This window comes from Helicoverpa armigera, chromosome 31 (genome assembly GCF_030705265.1).
Source record: "Helicoverpa armigera isolate CAAS_96S chromosome 31, ASM3070526v1, whole genome shotgun sequence".
NCBI lineage: Eukaryota > Metazoa > Arthropoda > Insecta > Lepidoptera > Noctuidae > Helicoverpa > Helicoverpa armigera.
Genome location: NC_087150.1, coordinates 4,771,545 through 4,791,143, shown reverse-complemented (window position 1 = coordinate 4,791,143; position 19,599 = coordinate 4,771,545). Strand labels below are relative to the sequence as shown.

General features: G+C 40.9%; 1 protein-coding gene across 1 annotated transcript; it reads right to left on the bottom strand.

Moving 5' to 3' along the window:
• Positions 1 to 18,976, bottom strand: LOC110381241 (S-phase kinase-associated protein 2). The gene is made up of 13 exons (XM_064043423.1): positions 18,806 to 18,976; positions 18,571 to 18,640; positions 16,596 to 16,673; positions 15,951 to 16,110; positions 15,320 to 15,448; positions 14,118 to 14,223; positions 13,299 to 13,428; positions 11,539 to 11,713; positions 4,747 to 4,837; positions 3,925 to 4,049; positions 2,568 to 2,727; positions 1,504 to 1,623; positions 1 to 986 (listed from the first exon to the last, which is right to left on the bottom strand). Exons 1-13 carry the CDS (start codon positions 18,874 to 18,876, stop codon positions 920 to 922), a joined length of 1,482 nt encoding a protein of 493 aa, XP_063899493.1. The 5' UTR covers positions 18,877 to 18,976; the 3' UTR covers positions 1 to 919.
• Between the last annotated feature and the right edge of the window lie 623 nt (positions 18,977 to 19,599).

The following is a 19,599-nucleotide window of genomic DNA, read 5'->3' as shown; positions in this document are numbered from 1 at the left end:
TTAAATTAAAAAAAGTTTATTTTGAAAAGACACCTAATATTTCTATTGATAATTTTTACAATTATTATAACTTTACTTAGTAACTAAAAACCTGTAGTTAGGTAATACTAACATTTTTATAAACTATCCGATTTCCCGCGGTTTCACCCGCGTCCCGTGGGAACTACTGCCCGTACCGGGATAAAATATAGCCTATGTTACTCGGGAAGAGTGTAGCTTCCCAATAGGGAAAGAATTTTTCAAATCGGTTCAGTAGTTCCTGGGATTAGCGCGTTCAAACTCTTCAGATTTATAATATTTGTATACATAGATGCATCATACAATATTTTTTATTGTATTAGGTATTTCAAAATTCAAAGTTAACAATCTTAAACTTAATATAAATTATTTTATTAACATACGTTCTCACAAATCTTATGATTTTTTTACAAAATGCTTAATGAGGTTTTCAAGACATTTAATACTAGCCATTACCCGCGGTTTCTAAGAATACTACTTAACGAACCAGGACAAAAAGTAGCGTATACATATAGGTACTTTCTTAGGCTCTATAATTCAACATCCTCCGAGCCTTTTTACCAACTATGTTGGGGTCGGCTTCCAGTCTAACCGGATGCAGCTGAGTACCAGTGTGCTACAAGGAGCGACTGCCCTATCTGACCTCCTCAACCCAGTTACCCGGGAAACCCAATATCCCTTGGTTAGACTGGTGTCAGACTTACTGTCTTCTGACTACCCGTAACGACTGCCAAGGATGTTCAATGACAGCCGGGACCTACAGTTTAACGTGCCGTCCGAATATATAACGCGAATTTTCACACTTAAAATCGGGGGTAATAGCTAGGTTTTTTCACATATAGTTTTTTGACAAAACTATGGGTAGTTTTTACAAAGAATTCTATATTTCTATAGTTCTATATCAGTCTCTAGTTCTCAGTCCCCATATTGAAGTGCGTCGGGTACCCACTGTTGGACGAGCGATGGCGCTGTAAAAGAAAGACAAAATATTGTTAATATGTAGTGAATGTCTTTAGGAATAGTTAGTAATAAGGTTTATTTTAGTCAGATTTTTATCAACGGATAACAGATTTACGGCCGTTCCGAGTATTATTTGTATCTGTGGATTTGTTTACTAGCAAAAGAAATATGAAATTGGCCCCATACAAGTAATGTCAAAATCCTATCTTTAGTAAGCAAATTCACAGATAGATAGAATCATGGGAACGGACGTAAATACATTTTATTTGGGATTAATATTTCTAAAACGATTTATTAAAAATGCAAGTTAAGAGAAAACGTAGGTTTTTTTTTTTATCCAAAGCGCAAAACTTCTAACCCATTGCGCTAACTTACTAACACATTGCGCAAAACTTCTAACCCATTGCGCAAAACTTCTAACCCATTGCGCAAAACTTCTAACCCACTGCGCAAACCTTCTAACCCACTGCGCTAAACTTTCAACGCATTGCGCTAACTTTCTAACACTAAAATAACGCTTCTCACCTGAATTTAAACGTATTAATCTGCACGTGCGGTAGCGCAGCTCTGAGCGCGTTGAGCGCATGCGTGTGTAACATGCCCCATACATCCACGTACTGTAGAGATGGCATACTGCCGAGTTGTCTGTGAAAGATAAAAGAAAAGTATTAAAAATAAAGAATTAACACGCTTATATTAGCTTCACTTGTAACTATGTATGTAAGAAAACCTTGGAATCTTAATTTGACCCACTTCCCGGTCTTCGAATAACAAGAAATTTTTAACAAGCTCTGAGTTCTGATGACAATACATGTCTAGTACAGTCGACTCTCGTTAATTCGAAACTCGAGGGACTCTTAAAATATTACAAATTATCTAGTTTTTGAAATATTAAATGGTTTGGTGAGAAATAAATAAAATTTCGAATTATTAAGTGTTGATCAATTATTATTTGTTAACTGCTATTTTATAACAATAACAAAAGTTTAAAAACACATTTGTGTGTATTCATAATGTGAATTAATTAATCTTTCGAAACAGCTCCGTCATGCTGCTTCAAAACAGATTGCTGCTACTCAGACTGCTCTCTGACTCTGACTTACAATCTTTCCGCCTCTTTCTCTCTGCAACTTTGAATTCTCGAGTGTTGGACGACTAAGAATTCGAACTAACGCGACGTTTTGTTATACAGCAATGCTTTTTTCGTTCGAATTACCAAGTGCATAAAATATTGATTTAGTTCGAAATATAAAGAGATTTTGTAGGGAACTCGTGAAAACTTTGAATTAATGAGAGGTTCGAAATATCGCAGGTTTGAATTAACAAGAGTCGACTGTATATTTCTTAGTTTTTAAAATGTATAACTAAGGGTCGGCTTCCAGTCTAACCGCACGCAGCTGAGTACCAGTGTACTATAGAGCGACTGCGCTATCTGACTTTCTCAACCCAGTTACCCAGACAACCCAATACCCCTTGATTAGACTGGTGTCAGACTTACTGGCTTCTGACTACCCGTAACGACTGCCAAGGATGTTCAATGACAGCCGGGACCTACAGTTTAACGTAGGTTAAAGTCTTATTATACTCACGTTAAAGCCGTGGCCGGTAATAAGTAACATCTGCTCAGCGCTAAATGTTCTAATCTCTGTAGCGACACGAGGGATAGTGCAGAACTCGACGTCAGACGCCCGCAGTCTGATATGTCTAACTCTAGCAGACGGGGGCAGCGGAGTACTAGGCGGTCTATTACTGGAAAAGAGAGGTATAATGTTAGATTATATTATTAATAATTTAACACTCATACATATAACCAAAATTTCTATCATTTTAAATAAACTTCTAGAAGATTTGAAAATGCTATGGACATAAATGGAAACTACAATAATCTATATTAATGTAATAAAGAGGAAACATTAACTATTGAATCGATTTGAATAGTTCTTTGACTGAAGCGGCTATCTTTTATATTTACCCGCGTCTGGTGGGAACTACTGCCCGTACCGGGATAAAATATAGCCTATGTTACTCGGGAAGAGTGTAGTGCCCCAACAGTGAAAGTTATTATCAAATCGGTTCAGTAGTTTCGGACCCTTTACAAGAGAAAACATTTGTACCCCAACCAAAGTATTCTGTGTCTACCTACAGGTTTTGAAACTACTGAACCAAATTGAAAAAATATTTCACAGTCGGAAAGCTACAATTTTCTGTGTAAGTTAGGTCTGAGTCAAAATCAAAGCATTTATTTTCGTTTGTGACGCATAAAAATAGAACAAGCAGAAAAATAGGCTATATTTTTTTTATATATATTATATAGTTCTCAAAGAACTCGGGAATATTCTAGCAGTATTATATTATAGTTAGATAATAACTTACTCTCATCCGTCATAATCCTAGCGCCGCCTATGTTGAGCCTCTGCAGTCGCTGCGGACATGCTGTGACGAAAACTTCTAACGCTTCCTCTGACAGATTGCACCATGATATGTTCCGACAATATTCTAACAGTATTATATTCATCCTCCGAGCCTTTTCCCAATCATGTTGGGGTCGGCTTCCAGTCTAACCGGATTCAGCTGAGTACCAGTGCTTTACAAGAAGCGACTGCCTATCTGACCTCCTCAACCCAGTTACCCGGACAACCCGATACCCCTTGGTTAGACTGGTGTCAGACTTACTGGCTTCTGACTACCCGTAACGACTGCCAAGGATGTTCAATGACAGCCGGGACCTACAGTTTAACGTGCCATCCGAAACACAGTACATGGTGTCTAAGATATACTTAGAAAGTACATACAAACTTAGAAAAGTTGCATTAGTACTTGCCTGACCTGGGATCGAACCCGCGCCCTCATACTTGAGAGGTTGGTCCTTTACCCACTAGGCCACTACGACTTTTATACACATTTTTTCTAACAGTATTATATTATATTAGTTAGTAAATAACTTACTCTCATCGGTCATAATCCTAGCGCCGCCGATGTTGAGCCTCTGCAGTCGCTGCGGACATGTTGTCACGAAAACTTCTAACGCTTCCTCTGATAGATTGCACCATGATATGTTCAGTGATAATAAGCTGGAATGAAAGAAAAATAGTATTTATTTGAGTAATTTTGTTTGTAAAAAAAGTCGTGGTGGACTAGTGGGTAAAGAGCCAACCTCTCGAGTATGAGAGCGCGGGTTTGTCAGGCAAGTACCAATGGAACTTTTCTAAGTTTGTATGTACTTTCTAAGTATATCTTGGACACCAATGACTGTGTTTCAGATGGCACGTTAAACTGTAGGTCCCGGCTGTCATTGAACATCCTTGGCAGTTGTTACGAGTAGTCAGAAGCCAGTAAGTCTGACACCAGTCTAACCAAGGGGTAGCGGGTTGCCCAGATAACTGTGTTGAGGAGGTCAGATAGGCAGTCGCTTCTTGTAAAGCACTGGTACTTGATGGAAAATACTACATAAATAAAAAAAAAGTTAAACAGCTTCGCTAGTAAATTAGCATCAAAATTTTTCTCAGATAAATAAAGCATCTGACAAAAATTTTAATGAAGCATTTTTAAAAACCACTCTGGAAGCAAGAATCTGCCTGTTTACTTTGCAACGACTTTTAAAACCACGTTAAAAGTTTTATAAGTTACATTTCACTGTTCAAGTCGGTTTTAGTAATAATTTTCATATTAAATAATCATCAAAATGCGAAAGTAAAATTTATACCTACACGAATAAAAAACCTCTTCTCTACAAAGTCGGTTAAACACATAAGGAAAAATTATATTTACCTAGTGCATCCTTCTAATATAGCCTGTAGTCCTTCAGCGGTTATACCTTGCGCCATCGTCAAGTTTAACGTTTCTAAATTACTGCATTTACCTGGAAATGTGACAAAATAATATATTAATATTTAAAATGTGAAAAATTAATAATGCTCAATCCTTCTCCGTGTGAGAGGAGGCCTGTGCCCAGCAGTGGGATGATAAAAAGGCTGTAACAGTAACAGTGAAAATAAATGATATGAATGTTATTCTGAACTACAAATTACAAATAGTATAGACAGAGCCTGAGAATAGACATTGGACACACGTGACTTTCTATCGAAATGGGTGATAAATAGTACCCTGCCCTCGGGTTGCTGGTGGAACAACTGACTGACACAACAACTGACGTCTAACCGGATGCAGAGAAGTACCAGTGTTTTACATAGAGCGACTGTGCATCTGACCTCCTCAACCCAGTTACCCGGGCAACACAATATCTTTCAGTAAGACTGATTGACAGACTTTCTGGCATCTGACTACACGTAACGACTGCCAAAGATGTTCAAATGACAGCCGAAATCCACCAATTTAACGTGCCTTCCGAAACTCATCATGCCAAGATGGTACCTGTACCAGTGTGTTGTAGAACGACTGCTTATATGATCTCCACATCCTGATACCCCTCGGTATGACTAGTTGTCACACTGTCTAGCTTGTGACTGTCCATCTGAGTGTTTTACTTACTCATCAATGAGTGTGTGCAGGTGCGGTGGTGCAGCAGTTACGCTCTCTAAGTTATCTAACTATGTTGGGATCGTTGTTGCTGTCTGGCTTGTGACTGCCCGTCTGACTGCTACAATGACTCACCAATGAGTGTGTAGGTGTGGTTCCCTAAGCTTCCTACCTATGTTGGGTTGGTTGTCACAGTCTGACTTGTGACTGCTACAATGACTCACCAATGAGTGTGTAGTTGTGGCTCCCTAAGCTTCCTAACTATGTTGGGTCGGTTGTCACACTGTCTGGCTTGTGAGTGCTACAATGACTCACCAATGAGTGTGCAGGTGTGGCTCCCTAACTATGTTGGATTGGTTGTCACACTGTCTGGCTCGTGACTGCTACAATGACTCACCAATGAGTGTGTAGTTGTGCCTCCCTAAGCATCCTAACTATGTTGGGTCGGTTGTCACACTGTCTGACTCGTGAGTGCTACAATGACTCACCAATGAGTGTGCAGGTGTGGCTCCCTAAGCTTCCTAACTATGTTGGTTGGTTGTCAGACTGTCTGACTAGTGAGTGCTACAATGACTCACCAATGAGTGTGCAGGTGTGTTGGTGCAGCAGTACGCTCTCTAAGCTGAGCTTCTTCAAGTTGCGACAGGTTTGTAACAAGTTGTCTAGCGTGGTCACGTCGATGGTCGACATGCTGAGGTCTGACTACTGTGTTATACCATCCGGCTAGCCGCTTCCTAACTATGTTGTTTTAATGCTTGTGACTGCCCGTCTGACTGCTATAATGACTCACCAATGAGTGTGTAGATGTGGTTCTCTAAGCTTCCTACCTATGTTGGTTGGTTGTCAGACTGTCTGACTGGTGACTGCTACAATGACTCACCAATGAGTGTGCAGGTGTGGCTTCCTAACTATGTTGGGTTGGTTGTCAGACTGTCTGACTAGTGAGTGCTACAATGACTCACCAATGAGTGTGCAGGTGTGTTGGTGCAGCAGTACGCTCTCTAAGCTGAGCTTCTTCAAGTTGCGACAGGTTTGTAACAAGTTGTCTAGCGTGGTCACGTCGATGGTCGACATGCTGAGGTCTGACTACTGTGTTATACCATCCGGCTAGCCGCTTCCTAACTATGTTGTTTTAATGCTTGTGACTGCCCGTCTGACTGCTATAATGACTTACCAATGAGTGTGTAAGTGTGGCTCTCTAAGCTTCCTACCTATGTTGGTCGGTTGACACACTGTCTGACTAGTGAGTGCTACAATGACTCACCAATGAGTGTGCAGGTGTGTTGGTGCAGCAGTACGCTCTCTAAGCTGAGCTTCTTCAAGTTGCGACAGGTTTGTAACAAGTTGTCTAGCGTGGTCACGTCGATGGTCGACATGCTGAGGTCTGACTACTGTGTTATACCATCCGGCTAGCCGCTTCCTAACTATGTTGTTTTAATGCTTGTGACTGCCCGTGTGACTGCTATAATGACTTACCAATGAGTGTGTAAGTGTGGCTCTCAAAGCTTCCTAATTATGTTGGTTGGTTGTCACACTGTCTGACGTGTGACTGCTACAATGACTCACTAATGAGTGTGTAAGTGTGGCTTCCTATGTTGGGATGGTTGCTGGTCGGTTGTCAGACTGTCTGACTAGTGAGTGCTACAATGACTCACCAATGAGCGTGTAGGTGTGGCTCCCTAAGCTTACTATGTTGGGTTGGTTGTCACACTGTCTGGCTTGTGACTGCTACAATGACTCACCAATGAGTGTGCAGGTGTGTTGGTGCAGCAGTACGCTCTCTAAGCTGAGCTTCTTCAAGTTGCGACAGGTTTGTAACAAGTTGTCTAGCGTGGTCACGTCGATGGTCGACATGCTGAGGTCTGACTACTGTGTTATACCATCCGGCTAGCCGCTTCCTAACTATGTTGTTTTAATGCTTGTGACTGCCCGTCTGACTGCTGTAATGACTCACCAATGAGTGTGTAGTTGTGGCTCCCTAAGCTTCCTTACTATGTTGGGTTGGTTGTCACACTGTCTGACTAGTGAGTGCTACAATGACTCACCAATGAGTGTGTAGGTGTGGCTCCCTAAGCTTCCTAACTATGTTGGTATCGTTGCTGGTCGGTTTGTCAGACTGTCTGACTTGTGAGTGCTACAATGACTCACCAATGAGTGTGTAAGTGTGGCTCCCTAACTATGTTGGTCGGTTGTCAGACTGTCTGACTAGTGAGTGCTACAATGACTCACCAATGAGTGTGTAGGTGTGGCTCCCTAAGCTTCCTACCTATGTTGGATTGGTTGTCACACTGTCTGACTGGTGACTGCTACAATGACTCACCAATGAGTGTGCAGGTGTGGCTCCCTAAGGTTCCTAACTATGTTGGTCGGTTGTCAGACTGTCTGACTGGTGACTGCTACAATGACTCACCAATGAGTGTGCAGGTGTGGCTCCCTAAGGTTCCTAACTATGTTGGTCGGTTGTCAGACTGTCTGACTGGTGACTGCTACAATGACTCACCAATGAGTGTGTAGGTGTGGCTCTCTAAGCTTCCTAACTATGTTGGTTGGTTGTCAGACTGTCTGGCTAGTGAGTGCTACAATGACTCACCAATGAGTGTGCAGGTGTGGCTCCCTATGTTGGGTTGGTTATCAGACTGTCTGACTGGTGACTGCTACAATGACTCACCAATGAGTGTGTAGGTGTGGCTCTCTAAGCTTCCTAACTATGTTGGTTGGTTGTCAGACTGTCTGGCTAGTGAGTGCTACAATGACTCACCAATGAGTGTGCAGGTGTGGCTCCCTATGTTGGGTTGGTTATCAGACTGTCTGACTAGTGAGTGCTACAATGACTCACCAATGAGTGTGCAGGTGTGGCTCCCTATGTTGGGTTGGTTGTCAGACTGTCTGACTGGTGACTGCTACAATGACTCACCAATGAGTGTGCAGGTGTGGCTCCCTATGTTGGGTTGGTTGTCAGACTGTCTGACTGGTGACTGCTACAATGACTCACCAATGAGTGTGCAGGTGTGGCTTCCTAACTATGTTAAGATCGTTGTTGGTTGGTTGTCAGACTGTCTGGCTTGTGAGTGCTACAATGACTCACCAATGAGTGTGTAGGTGTGGCTCTCTAAGCTTCCTAGCTATGTTGGGTTGGTTGTCACACTGTCTGGCGGGTGAGTGCTACAATGACTCACCAATGAGTGTGCAGGTGTGTTGGTGCAGCAGTACGCTCTCTAAGCTGAGCTTCTTCAAGTTGCGACAGGTTTGTAACAAGTTGTCTAGCGTGGTCACGTCGATGGTCGACATGCTGAGGTCTGACTACTGTGTTATACCATCCGGCTAGCCGCTTCCTAACTATGTTGTTTTAATGCTTGTGACTGCCCATCTGACTGCTATCATGACTCACCAATGAGTGTGCAGGTGTGGCTTCCTAACTATGTTAAGATCGTTGTTGGTTGGTTGTCAGACTGTCTGGCTTGTGAGTGCTACAATGACTCACCAATGAGTGTGTAGGTGTGGCTCTCTAAGCTTCCTAGCTATGTTGGGTTGGTTGTCACACTGTCTGGCGGGTGAGTGCTACAATGACTCACCAATGAGTGTGCAGGTGTGTTGGTGCAGCAGTACGCTCTCTAAGCTGAGCTTCTTCAAGTTGCGACAGGTTTGTAACAAGTTGTCTAGCGTGGTCACGTCGATGGTCGACATGCTGAGGTCTGACTACTGTGTTATACCATCCGGCTAGCCGCTTCCTAACTATGTTGTTTTAATGCTTGTGACTGCCCGTATGACTGCTATAATGACTCGCCAATGAGTGTGTAGATGTGGTTCCCTAAGCTTCCTAACTATGTTGGTTGGTTGTCAGACTGTCTGGCTGGTGAGTGCTACAATGACTCACCAATGAGTGTGCAGGTGTGGCTCCCTATGTTGGTTGGTTGTCACACTGTCTGACTAGTGAGTGCTACAATGACTCACCAATGAGTGTGCAGGTGTGGCGGTGCAGCAGTACGCTCTCTAAGCTGAGCTTCTTCAAGTTGCGACAGGTTTGTAACAAGTTGTCTAGCGTGGTCACGTCGATGGTCGACATGCTGAGCTCTGACTACTGTGTTATACCATCCGGCTAGCCGCTTCCTAACTATGTTGTTTTAATGCTTGTGACTGCCCGTATGACTGCTATAATGACTCGCCAATGAGTGTGTAGATGTGGTTCCCTAAGCTTCCTACCTATGTTGGTTGGTTGTCAGACTATCTGACTAGTGAGTGCTACAATGACTCACCAATGAGTGTGCAGGTGTGTTGGTGCAGCAGTACGCTCTCTAAGCTGAGCTTCTTCAAGTTGCGACAGGTTTGTAACAAGTTGTCTAGCGTGGTCACGTCGATGGTCGACATGCTGAGGTCTGACTACTGTGTTATACCATCCGGCTAGCCGCTTCCTAACTATGTTGTTTTAATGCTTGTGACTGCCCGTCTGACTGCTATAGTGACTCACCAATGAGTGTGTAGGTGTGGCTCCCTAAGCTTCCTAACTATGTTGGGATCGTTGTTGGTCGGTTGTCAGACTGTCTGGCTAGTGAGTGCTACAATGACTCACCAATGAGTGTGCAGGTGTGGCTCCCTATGCTTCCTAACTATGTTGGGTTGGTTGTCAGACTGTCTGGCTAGTGAGTGCTACAATGACTCACCAATGAGTGTGCAGGTGTGTTGGTGCAGCAGTACGCTCTCTAAGCTGAGCTTCTTCAAGTTGCGACAGGTTTGTAACAAGTTGTCTAGCGTGGTCACGTCGATGGTCGACATGCTGAGGTCTGACTACTGTGTTATACCATCCGGCTAGCCGCTTCCTAACTATGTCGTTTTAATGCTTGTGACTGCCCGTCTGACTGCTATAATGACTCACCAATGAGTGTGTAGTTGTGGCTCCCTAAGCTTCCTAACTATGTTGGGTTGGTTGTCAGACTGTCTGGCTTGTGACTGCCCGTATGACTGCTACAATGACTCACCAATGAGTGTGCAGGTGTGTTGTGACACTGTCTGACTTGTGACTGCTACAATGACTCACCAATGAGTGTGTAGTTGTGGCTCTCTAAGCTTCCTAACTATGTTGGTTGGTTGTCACACTGTCTGGCTAGTGAGTGCTACAATGACTCACCAATGACTGTGTAGGTGTGGCTCCCTAAGCTTCCTAACTATGTTGGGTTGGTTGTCACACTGTCTGACTTGTGAGTGCTACAATGACTCACCAATGAGTGTGCAGGTGTGGCTTCCTAACTATGTTGGTTGGTTGTCACACTGTCTGACTAGTGAGTGCTACAATGACTCACCAATGAGTGTGCAGGTGTGGCTTCCTAACTATGTTGGTTGGTTGTCACACTGTCTGGCTAGTGAGTGCTACAATGACTCACCAATGAGTGTGCAGGTGTGGCTTCCTAACTATGTTGGTCGGTTGTCACACTGTCTGGCTGGTGAGTGCTACAATGACTCACCAATGAGTGTGCAGGTGTGGCTTCCTAACTATGTTGGTTGGTTGTCACACTGTCTGGCTAGTGAGTGCTACAATGACTCACCAATGAGTGTGCAGGTGTGGCTTCCTAACTATGTTGGTCGGTTGTCACACTGTCTGGCTGGTGAGTGCTACAATGACTCACCAATGAGTGTGCAGGTGTGGCTTCCTAACTATGTTGGTTGGTTGTCACACTGTCTGGCTAGTGAGTGCTACAATGACTCACCAATGAGTGTGCAGGTGTGGCGGTGCAGCAGTACGCTCTCTAAGCTGAGCTTCTTCAAGTTGCGACAGGTTTGTAACAAGTTGTCTAGCGTGGTCACGTCGATGGTCGACATGCTGAGGTCTGACTACTGTGTTATACCATCCGGCTAGCCGCTTCCTAACTATGTTGTTTTAATGCTTGTGACTGCCCGTCTGACTGCTATAATGACTCACCAATGAGTGTGTAGTTGTGGCTCCCTAACTATGTTGGGTTGGTTGTCACACTGTCTGACTAGTGAGTGCTACAATGACTCACCAATGAGTGTGCAGGTGTGGCTCCCTAAGCTTCCTACCTATGTTGGGTTGGTTGTCAGACTGTCTGGCTGGTGAGTGCTACAATGACTCACCAATGAGTGTGCAGGTGTGTTGGTGCAGCAGTACGCTCTCTAAGCTGAGCTTCTTCAAGTTGCGACAGGTTTGTAACAAGTTGTCTAGCGTGGTCACGTCGATGGTCGACATGCTGAGGTCTAGGTATTGTATGCGGGATGGTGGTGGGATGGTGGGGGGATGCCATTCTCCTATCTGTAAGGTAAAAATATGAATTATTATTTATTTATTGAATCTATACTAATATTATAAAGCTGAAGAGTTTGTTTGTTTGAACGCGCTAATCTCAGGAACTACTGATACAGTGTTAGATAGCCCATTTATTGAGGAAGGCTATAGACTTTTTATCCGGGTTCGTGCAGAGGTTCCCACGGGATGCGGGTGAGACCGCTGGCAGAAGCTAGTAAATAATATAATTTAATGATGGAGGTATAACACTACATCTTATAGTTACTCTCTATGCCAGGCCAACGGTCGGCAACGCGAGGTCTTGCCGCCCGTGAACGTTATGTAAATACTTACATATAAACAAAAAGGTTCTGAGTTTGTACTTTTGCAGTGGACTACACGCAAGTTTTTAACTGCTGAACTAATTTGATAAATTTCTCGCGACGAAATTCAATTGTTTGAATTTGATTACGTCGAACTCAAAACTGATTTGAGTAAATAATAAAATATTGATTACGTTTATAGATAGTGTGATTTACGTTTATAAATATTTTGCGGCCCCCAATGTAATTAGTAATTTTTGTTGGCCCTGGGTCTGGCTATTTATGGACTCCCCAGGTAACACTGGGCTATATTTTATTCGGGTACGGGAAGTAGTTTTCACGCGACGCGAGCAAAACACCGGGAAACGCCTAGTGTTTTCATCTAATAAAAAATTGGCTTCACTCGCGCCTTACACTTACTTTCAATTCTTTTTCGTCACGCGGGTGAGACCGCGGCATTTGTAAAATGACGAGTTCTCGTTTATAAAGTTGGTTTGGTGAAAGCTTCTTACCTCAGAACTAGCGAGTCTGACAATAATAGGTTTCCTAGCTAGTATTCTGCCGACGGCGTCTCTCGCGAGCGTCTTGTTGCCCAACTCTAGTCGCTGCCAGAGTGTCTCGTCACATGCTATTATATGTTACTTGTTTCTTACATGCTAACATATGTAATTTCATAACTTGTTTCTTACATGCTGTTACATGTAACTTGTTTCTTATATTCTAACATATGTTACTTGTTTCTAACACCCTACTATGTGACATGTTTCTTACATATGTAAATTGTTTCTTACCTCAGAACTAGCGAGTCTGACAATAATAGGTTTCCTAACTAGTATTCTGCCGACGGCGTCTCTCGCGAGTGTCTTGTTGCCCAACTTTAGTCTCTACGAGAGTGTTTCATTACATTCTAACATATGTAACTCGTTTCTTACATGCTACTACATGTAATATGTTTCTTACATGCTGCTATATGTAACATGTTTCTTACATGTTGATATGTATATGTAACTTGTTTCTACATGCTACTCTATGTATCTTGTTTCTTGCATGCTTACATATGTAACATGTTTCTTACATACTAATATGTGTAATCTGTTTCTTACAAGCTAATATATGTAACTTGTTTCTTACAAGCTAATATATGTAACTTGTTTCTTACATGCTGCTATATGTAACTTGTTTCTTACATGCTAACATATGTAACATGTTTCTTACACGCTAACATATGCAACTTGTTTCTTACACCCTACTATGTGACATGTTTCTTACATATGTAAGTTGTTTCTTACCTCAGAACTAGCGAGTCTGACAATAATAGGTTTCCTAGCTAGTATTCTGCCGACGGCGTCTCTCGCGAGCGTCTTGTTGCCTAACTCCAGTCGCTGCCAGAGTGTCTCGTCACATGCTATTCTGTTCCATCTGGAAGTTTGGAAGGAAAAACTGTTAATTCTGATATGTAGTATGGGTTTAACCTGTATCAGACATCGGTCTTTCTAATGCAAATTATAAGAACAGTATAGATATAATTGATGATGAGAAATAAATAATAACTGATTGATTAATATGTACAGTAGAAATTATATTCAAAGTCATTTTTTTTCTTGCTTAACGGGTCGGATACTGATTAATTACACTGTATGGCACACTAATCTTGTAAAGACTTGGTGTACTTATATGTGTGTATTATTATAATTTCATCATGGACAAATGGGTGAACGGATTTTGATGAATCTTGGCAGTAATCTATATGTATGTACTAATATATTTGTAAAGCTGAAGGATTTTTTATTTAAACAGGCTAATCTCATGGTTCAAAAAATATATTAGTGTCTGATAAACTATTCATCGAAAGCTACAGCATAAAGCTACTTTTCAACATGGTACGCGAGGTAGTACCTCGGAGGTACTACGGATGAAATTTGGACCCACAAGCTCTACTAGATGTCGTGTGAATGTGTTAGGAATATTGAGATATATTGTATTTCTAGTCAACTCTAAGCTACATTCAGCAGACTTTGGGAACATTTTACACAACTCCATAAGCTACACTATACAACAGATTTTAGGTACCAAAATATTCAAAAAATACTAAAAATTATCATCCTCACCTCTTACAAACCAGCATACAATGAGCCAACGTCCTTTTAGGCAGCCACCTAAACACTCCGAGTATAACTTCATCGGAAAGCGCGTGGAAACACACGCCTTTAGACTCTGAAAAAACCAAAAATCATTTATTCAAACTTGGCTGCAAAACAGCACTTTTCGAACGTCAGAAATTTACAAAAGACAGTCCCCAAAACGCCCACCCTTCACCACTTCCTATGTGTTTTTGCTGGGAAGAAGTGGCGCAACAAACTCCCCAGCAACACAATGTCTGTCTGTAGGTTAGAAGAACCTTTCAACAATTTATTAATATACAAATAATCATAATATTAAGTATGTGGGTGGGTGACCATCTTCAAACTGATGGGTCCAGGGTGTCATTAAGACATCTTCCTAGGTTGAACACTAGTGTAACTCTGTGTTGAGTGTCTATTTGACCTCCTCAACCCAGTTGCCTGGGCAACTCCTTAGTTAGACTGATTGTCAGACATTTTGGACTCTGACTGCTCATAATTACTGCCAAAGATTTTTGTATGTAGGATGTTCAAATGACACCCTGGAAGATGGTATAATGACAGCCAGGAAGACGGTCAAATGGAAACAGGGAAGATGTTAAAATGCCACCCTGGACCAGGGATAGAATGATGGTCACCCATCCACAGATGAGCACACTTCGTGTTGCTTAAGGGTTCACACAGACTGGAATCGGCTCCGATCGGCTGCGTGAGATGCAATAGGAGCCAAACGTCAGCAAGACCGAGAAAAAGAACGCGATCGGAGCCGGTCGGCTCACACGTCGGGCACACCGAGCGCCTTCGAGCATTCCTAATGACAAAAACAGTGCACATGCAAAAATAAACCTTACTACAAATACTAAGTAGTCGATTTTCAACGTGTTAAGAATTTGCTCTCCTCTCCGAGCCGGTCTGTCTGAACGGACCCTTACACTTTTGGCGTACTTAAATATTTTTGCACAATCTATACTAATATTATAAAGCTGAAGAGTTTGTTTGTTTGAACGCGCTAATCTCAGGAACCACTGGTCCGATTTGAACAATTCTTTCGGTGTTGGATAGCCCATTTATCGAGGAAGGCTATAGGCTAACTTTTATCCGAGTTCGTCCATGGGATGCGGGTGAAACCGCTGGCAGAAGCTATCTTCGATAATATTATTTTTATTCGTTCACACAGAACGGACCCTGACCTGTTCCTGTGCTCCTGTGGCTGCCATGGCTGGCATCGTGCTGCGCCAGGGGAGTCTCCGAGTCTGTCACATACGGGTCTAGTAGGGTAGTGTCTAAGCTCTGTTGGTCTGTGGGCTGGAGTGGTGTTTCTGTGGAAGGAATATGATTATTGTTCAAAAAGTTTTCGAATTTCTTGCTTGTATGATGCCAGCATAATAAGCTGCTACAATCTATCTATAGTGTATTCAGTATTGCCGAATTAACATTGAATTTTATACCTTAGAACTTTAAAGACAGTTCAAAATCTATAAAACAAAATAACAGATTATAGTAGATTGATGTGCTGCTAGTCTCTGTACATAATATACAGCAAAAACCGCCCAAGTGCGAGTCGGACTCGCGCATTAAGGTTCCGTACCATTATTCATAAAACGGACAAAAAATCACGTTTGTTGTATGGGAGCCCCCCAAAATATTTATTTTAATTCTAGTTTTGCAACACAAATTCATCATCTGTGAAAATTTCAGCTCTCTAACTATCACGGTTCATGAGATAGGGTCCCGTTGTACCCTTTGGGTACGGAACCCTAAAAACTCGTCTATACTATTTATGTAGGAAACATAGATGTACTTCGTAAAATAAATACTCACGTTTCTCGGAACTCCTAGGACTCTTAACCCTGGAAGGTCCGGCATCAGGATGCGCCTTCCTCGGACTCTTAGGACTGAACTTGGATCTTGGAGACGTTACTATAGTAATGTTAGGGTTGACGTTCTCTATGTCTCTCTTGCGTTTAAGTTGTTTGTGGGCCTGTGGGAAAAAATTATAATTAATACTTTTTTCACCATGTATATCAACGGACTTAATGCCTTGGGCTGTCTGTATCAGTCTACCTTAGGCAGGTGGTGAAATAAAATTATTATAATAGTACGGTTTTAAATAAAAAACAAAGTCAGATTTGTATAAAAGACCCTAGCAAATGAGATGACAGATTTGAATTTAAAAAATTCCTAGCAAATTAAATGAAAGTCCTTCCAAATGCAATAGCTATCATACTATTAAATTCTGTAGTAGCTACATTACAATGCTTCATAAAACAGATGAATCATAGTGCCAAAGGAAACATAAAGTATTTTGTGCACATCCCATGGAATTTTGTAATTTAACTGGACTGGGTTGAGGTCAGATAGGCAGTCACTCTAAGTAGGATACTGATACTCAGGTACATCCAGTCAGACTGGAAGTCGACCCCAACATAGTTGGAAAAAGGCTAGGCAGATGATACTGCTACTTACCATCCCAGAAACTTCCAGGTCACATGAGATATCATTGTCATCTGGTTCTAGTAAACTAACTCCCATCTCTTGCAGTACCTGGAAAACAAATATATGTATTATGAATGAACTAGCCTTTTTCCTGTGGGAACTACTGTCCGTTTTCTTCTTCCTCCTGCCCTGTTCCCAAATTTATTTGGGGTCGGCTCAATATGTCATCCTCTTCCATTTTCCCCTGTCACTCGTCATACTGACACTCACTCCTTTCCTATTCATGTCATCTTTCAGGCAACTTCTGTGGGAACTACTGCTCGTACCGGGATAAAATATAGCCTATGTTGCTCGGGAAGAGTGCAGCTTTCAAGCAGTGAAATTTTTTTTCTAATTGATTCAGTGGTTTGGGAGCCCTTAGGGCTACAGAAAAACAAAAATGTTTCATCTTTATTACATTAAGTATGGACAAACTGTAGTAGTTAAAAAACTAAATATTTTCTTAGTATGCAAATAAAATATATTGTTACTAATATTTTAGACTTTTTATCTTATGGTGCATATTCTTAGCACATATTCAACCTAGTTTCAATAAATATGCAACTATGTAATATCTATAGATTTTTGTCTTTTTCAACAAAGAAATTAACATATCAGCAAATATTATTTAGTAGGTCAAATGTTGTAATGAGAAAGTATTTAAGTATGTATGTACGTGAGTTTTCATGCAAAAACTATGGCATGGATTTTATGAAACTTTTTGCTTGAATGGATTTGTTTTTAACTCTCATACTAAAATTACTGAATAGATTAATTTTTTAGAAAGTATAAAACTGTTCCTGCTGAATAATTCCAAAATTAACAGCTTAAAAGACATTGAAGAAAACAATCTCATAATATTGTCTACAGTAATATTATAAAGCGGAAAACTTTGTTTGTTTGGTTGTAATGAATAGGCTCAAAAACTACTGGACCGTTTTTAAAAATTCTTTCACCATTCGAAAGCTACATTAACCACGAGTAACATAGGCTACATTTTATCCCGCTACGGGCAGTAGTTCCCACGGGACGCGAGTGAAACCGCGGGAAAACGGCTAGTTAAACATAAAATTGCAGTGGCAATCCTAGCTATAGACGTGAGGAGGATATCATCAAAATCCTTGTATATTACTATCAAACATGCATGCTGTGGTTTCTTCTCACACAGAGAAGAAATGAGTGTAAATTGCCACACTTGCTCAGGGGTGGCGATCTCAGAATTTATAGTCCAGTTTTAATCAAGATATTTTCCTTCACTTTTACTCAATCATTGGTGCTCAAAATATACATACTACATATGTATAGGAAAGCTAAATTACGTTGGTTTTTCTCTGGGCTGGAATCGCACTGGAGCTCTTACTAGAGAGGCTGGTGCTTTAACAATTAGGCCACCACAACTTATAAACAATACAGTAGTAAGATTTAGTATAGGATAAATACCACACCTTGACAAATGGACTTTTCTTACCATTTGGTAAACCAAGTCTTAATTTTTCATCTCTAGGTTTTTGCAGCCTTTCCAAATAGGTCAATAGCACATGCTTATTAACTATAGAGTAACTGGAATTCCAAAATTTGCTAGCCAGGTCGGATTTTCTGCCCAACATAAGGTCAGTGACCTTAGAGCATATACCATGACGATTTTAGACATTTTAATGCTATATTTAGGCTAGATTTCAGTCTAATGTACTAAGGAACTTGATAAAATAGTAGGCTAGAGATTAAAAGTGCTTCTAACGATTAAAAGTCGGCATTTCAAGGCCTAGATAATACGGTATCGTAATAGAAATTTTACGGTAACTAGCCGGTATTTACCGCCAAATTCATAGAAAAATAGCGGTTTTAAGGTCATAAAGGAGTTTTTAACACATTACCAAAGCTGTCGACGTGTAAAATTCCCACATTAGAATTGAAGTCATAACCAAAAAATGCACGAAAAAAAAAGCGGGAATCGATGTCACATTACCTCATGATCCGTCTTCCGGTCCATTAAACTCCAACTTTTTCGGCCCGAACTGTCCAAACGCATCTTTTTCCTGCGAAATACGGACTTTTTGTAGTACACAGAACCGTAATTAGTTAAAATAAACACTGTAAAACGCCTTGTACGTTTCGCGCCTTTTAACTTTCCCGCGGGACAATCAGCTGTCAGACTACAACATTGGCAAAGCGCAAGTTTTACGATATATTTCAGGATTTACCGAGGACTTTCAGCTACATCTAGGCTAACAGGCACAGGGCTCTCTTCTTCAGACTTATTTACACTCATCATTGTATTTTTTATTAATAATTTGACTGTAAATTAGCGGTATTTGGACTTCTTTCATTACACAAGTCAAATAATTTGAATGAAATGGTTTTTTTTAATCGTTCGTTGAGTTCAGTGTAGTTCATTCGTCGGGGTTCCATGTAGGGTTACCAGTATTGAAATAAACTTTCCTCAAATATAACAATTTAAATAGTACATACTTTGCTCGTCTAGTATCTAAAAACAAATACGATCCCATTTGCTCCAAAAGTATATAATTTTTGTAAGTAAATGCGATTTCTAATCACTAAAGTATTCTTGACAAAACCTGTATATTATTATGGACCAAATTAATTTCTTGCTACTTACAGGCGATCGATACTCTTTCTCAATAGAGGTTTAATGTAATGAATTGTTTTGTATTTTTTTCATTGATTTTTGTAAATCATTGTCTTTGTTATTCTTGAATTTTTCCTGAAAAAATAAACTTAACTGACATCCGCAAAAAAATCGTCTAAATACTATACCTACCTATAATGTATACTATATACCTACCTACTACTTATCTGCACAAGAAGCAGTGTTACCGATAAAATTAATCTCTCGCTAAAAGTTATCTCTTACAGACAACTTTTGGATGAAGTCAATTTGTATAAACATAGATCAATTATTATAAGTATTTATTTATTTACGAGAGGTAGCTTTACAGCTGACAATACATTACATGAAATCATCATACCAAACATT

What these genes read in the sequence shown, in the direction of transcription:
- LOC110381241 (XM_064043423.1), bottom strand. Translation starts at nt 18,876, where the DNA reads ATGATGAGTGTAAATAAGTCTGAAGAAGAGAGCCCTGTGCCTGTTAGC. An exon ending in GATGTAGCTGAAAGTCCTCG is followed by an intron (nt 18,641 to 18,805) that starts GTAAATCCTGAA and finishes CGTATTTCGCAG; the next exon opens with GAAAAAGATGCGTTTGGACA. An exon ending in ATTAATACGTTTAAATTCAG is followed by an intron (nt 987 to 1,503) that starts GTGAGAAGCGTT and finishes TTTCTTTTACAG; the next exon opens with CGCCATCGCTCGTCCAACAG.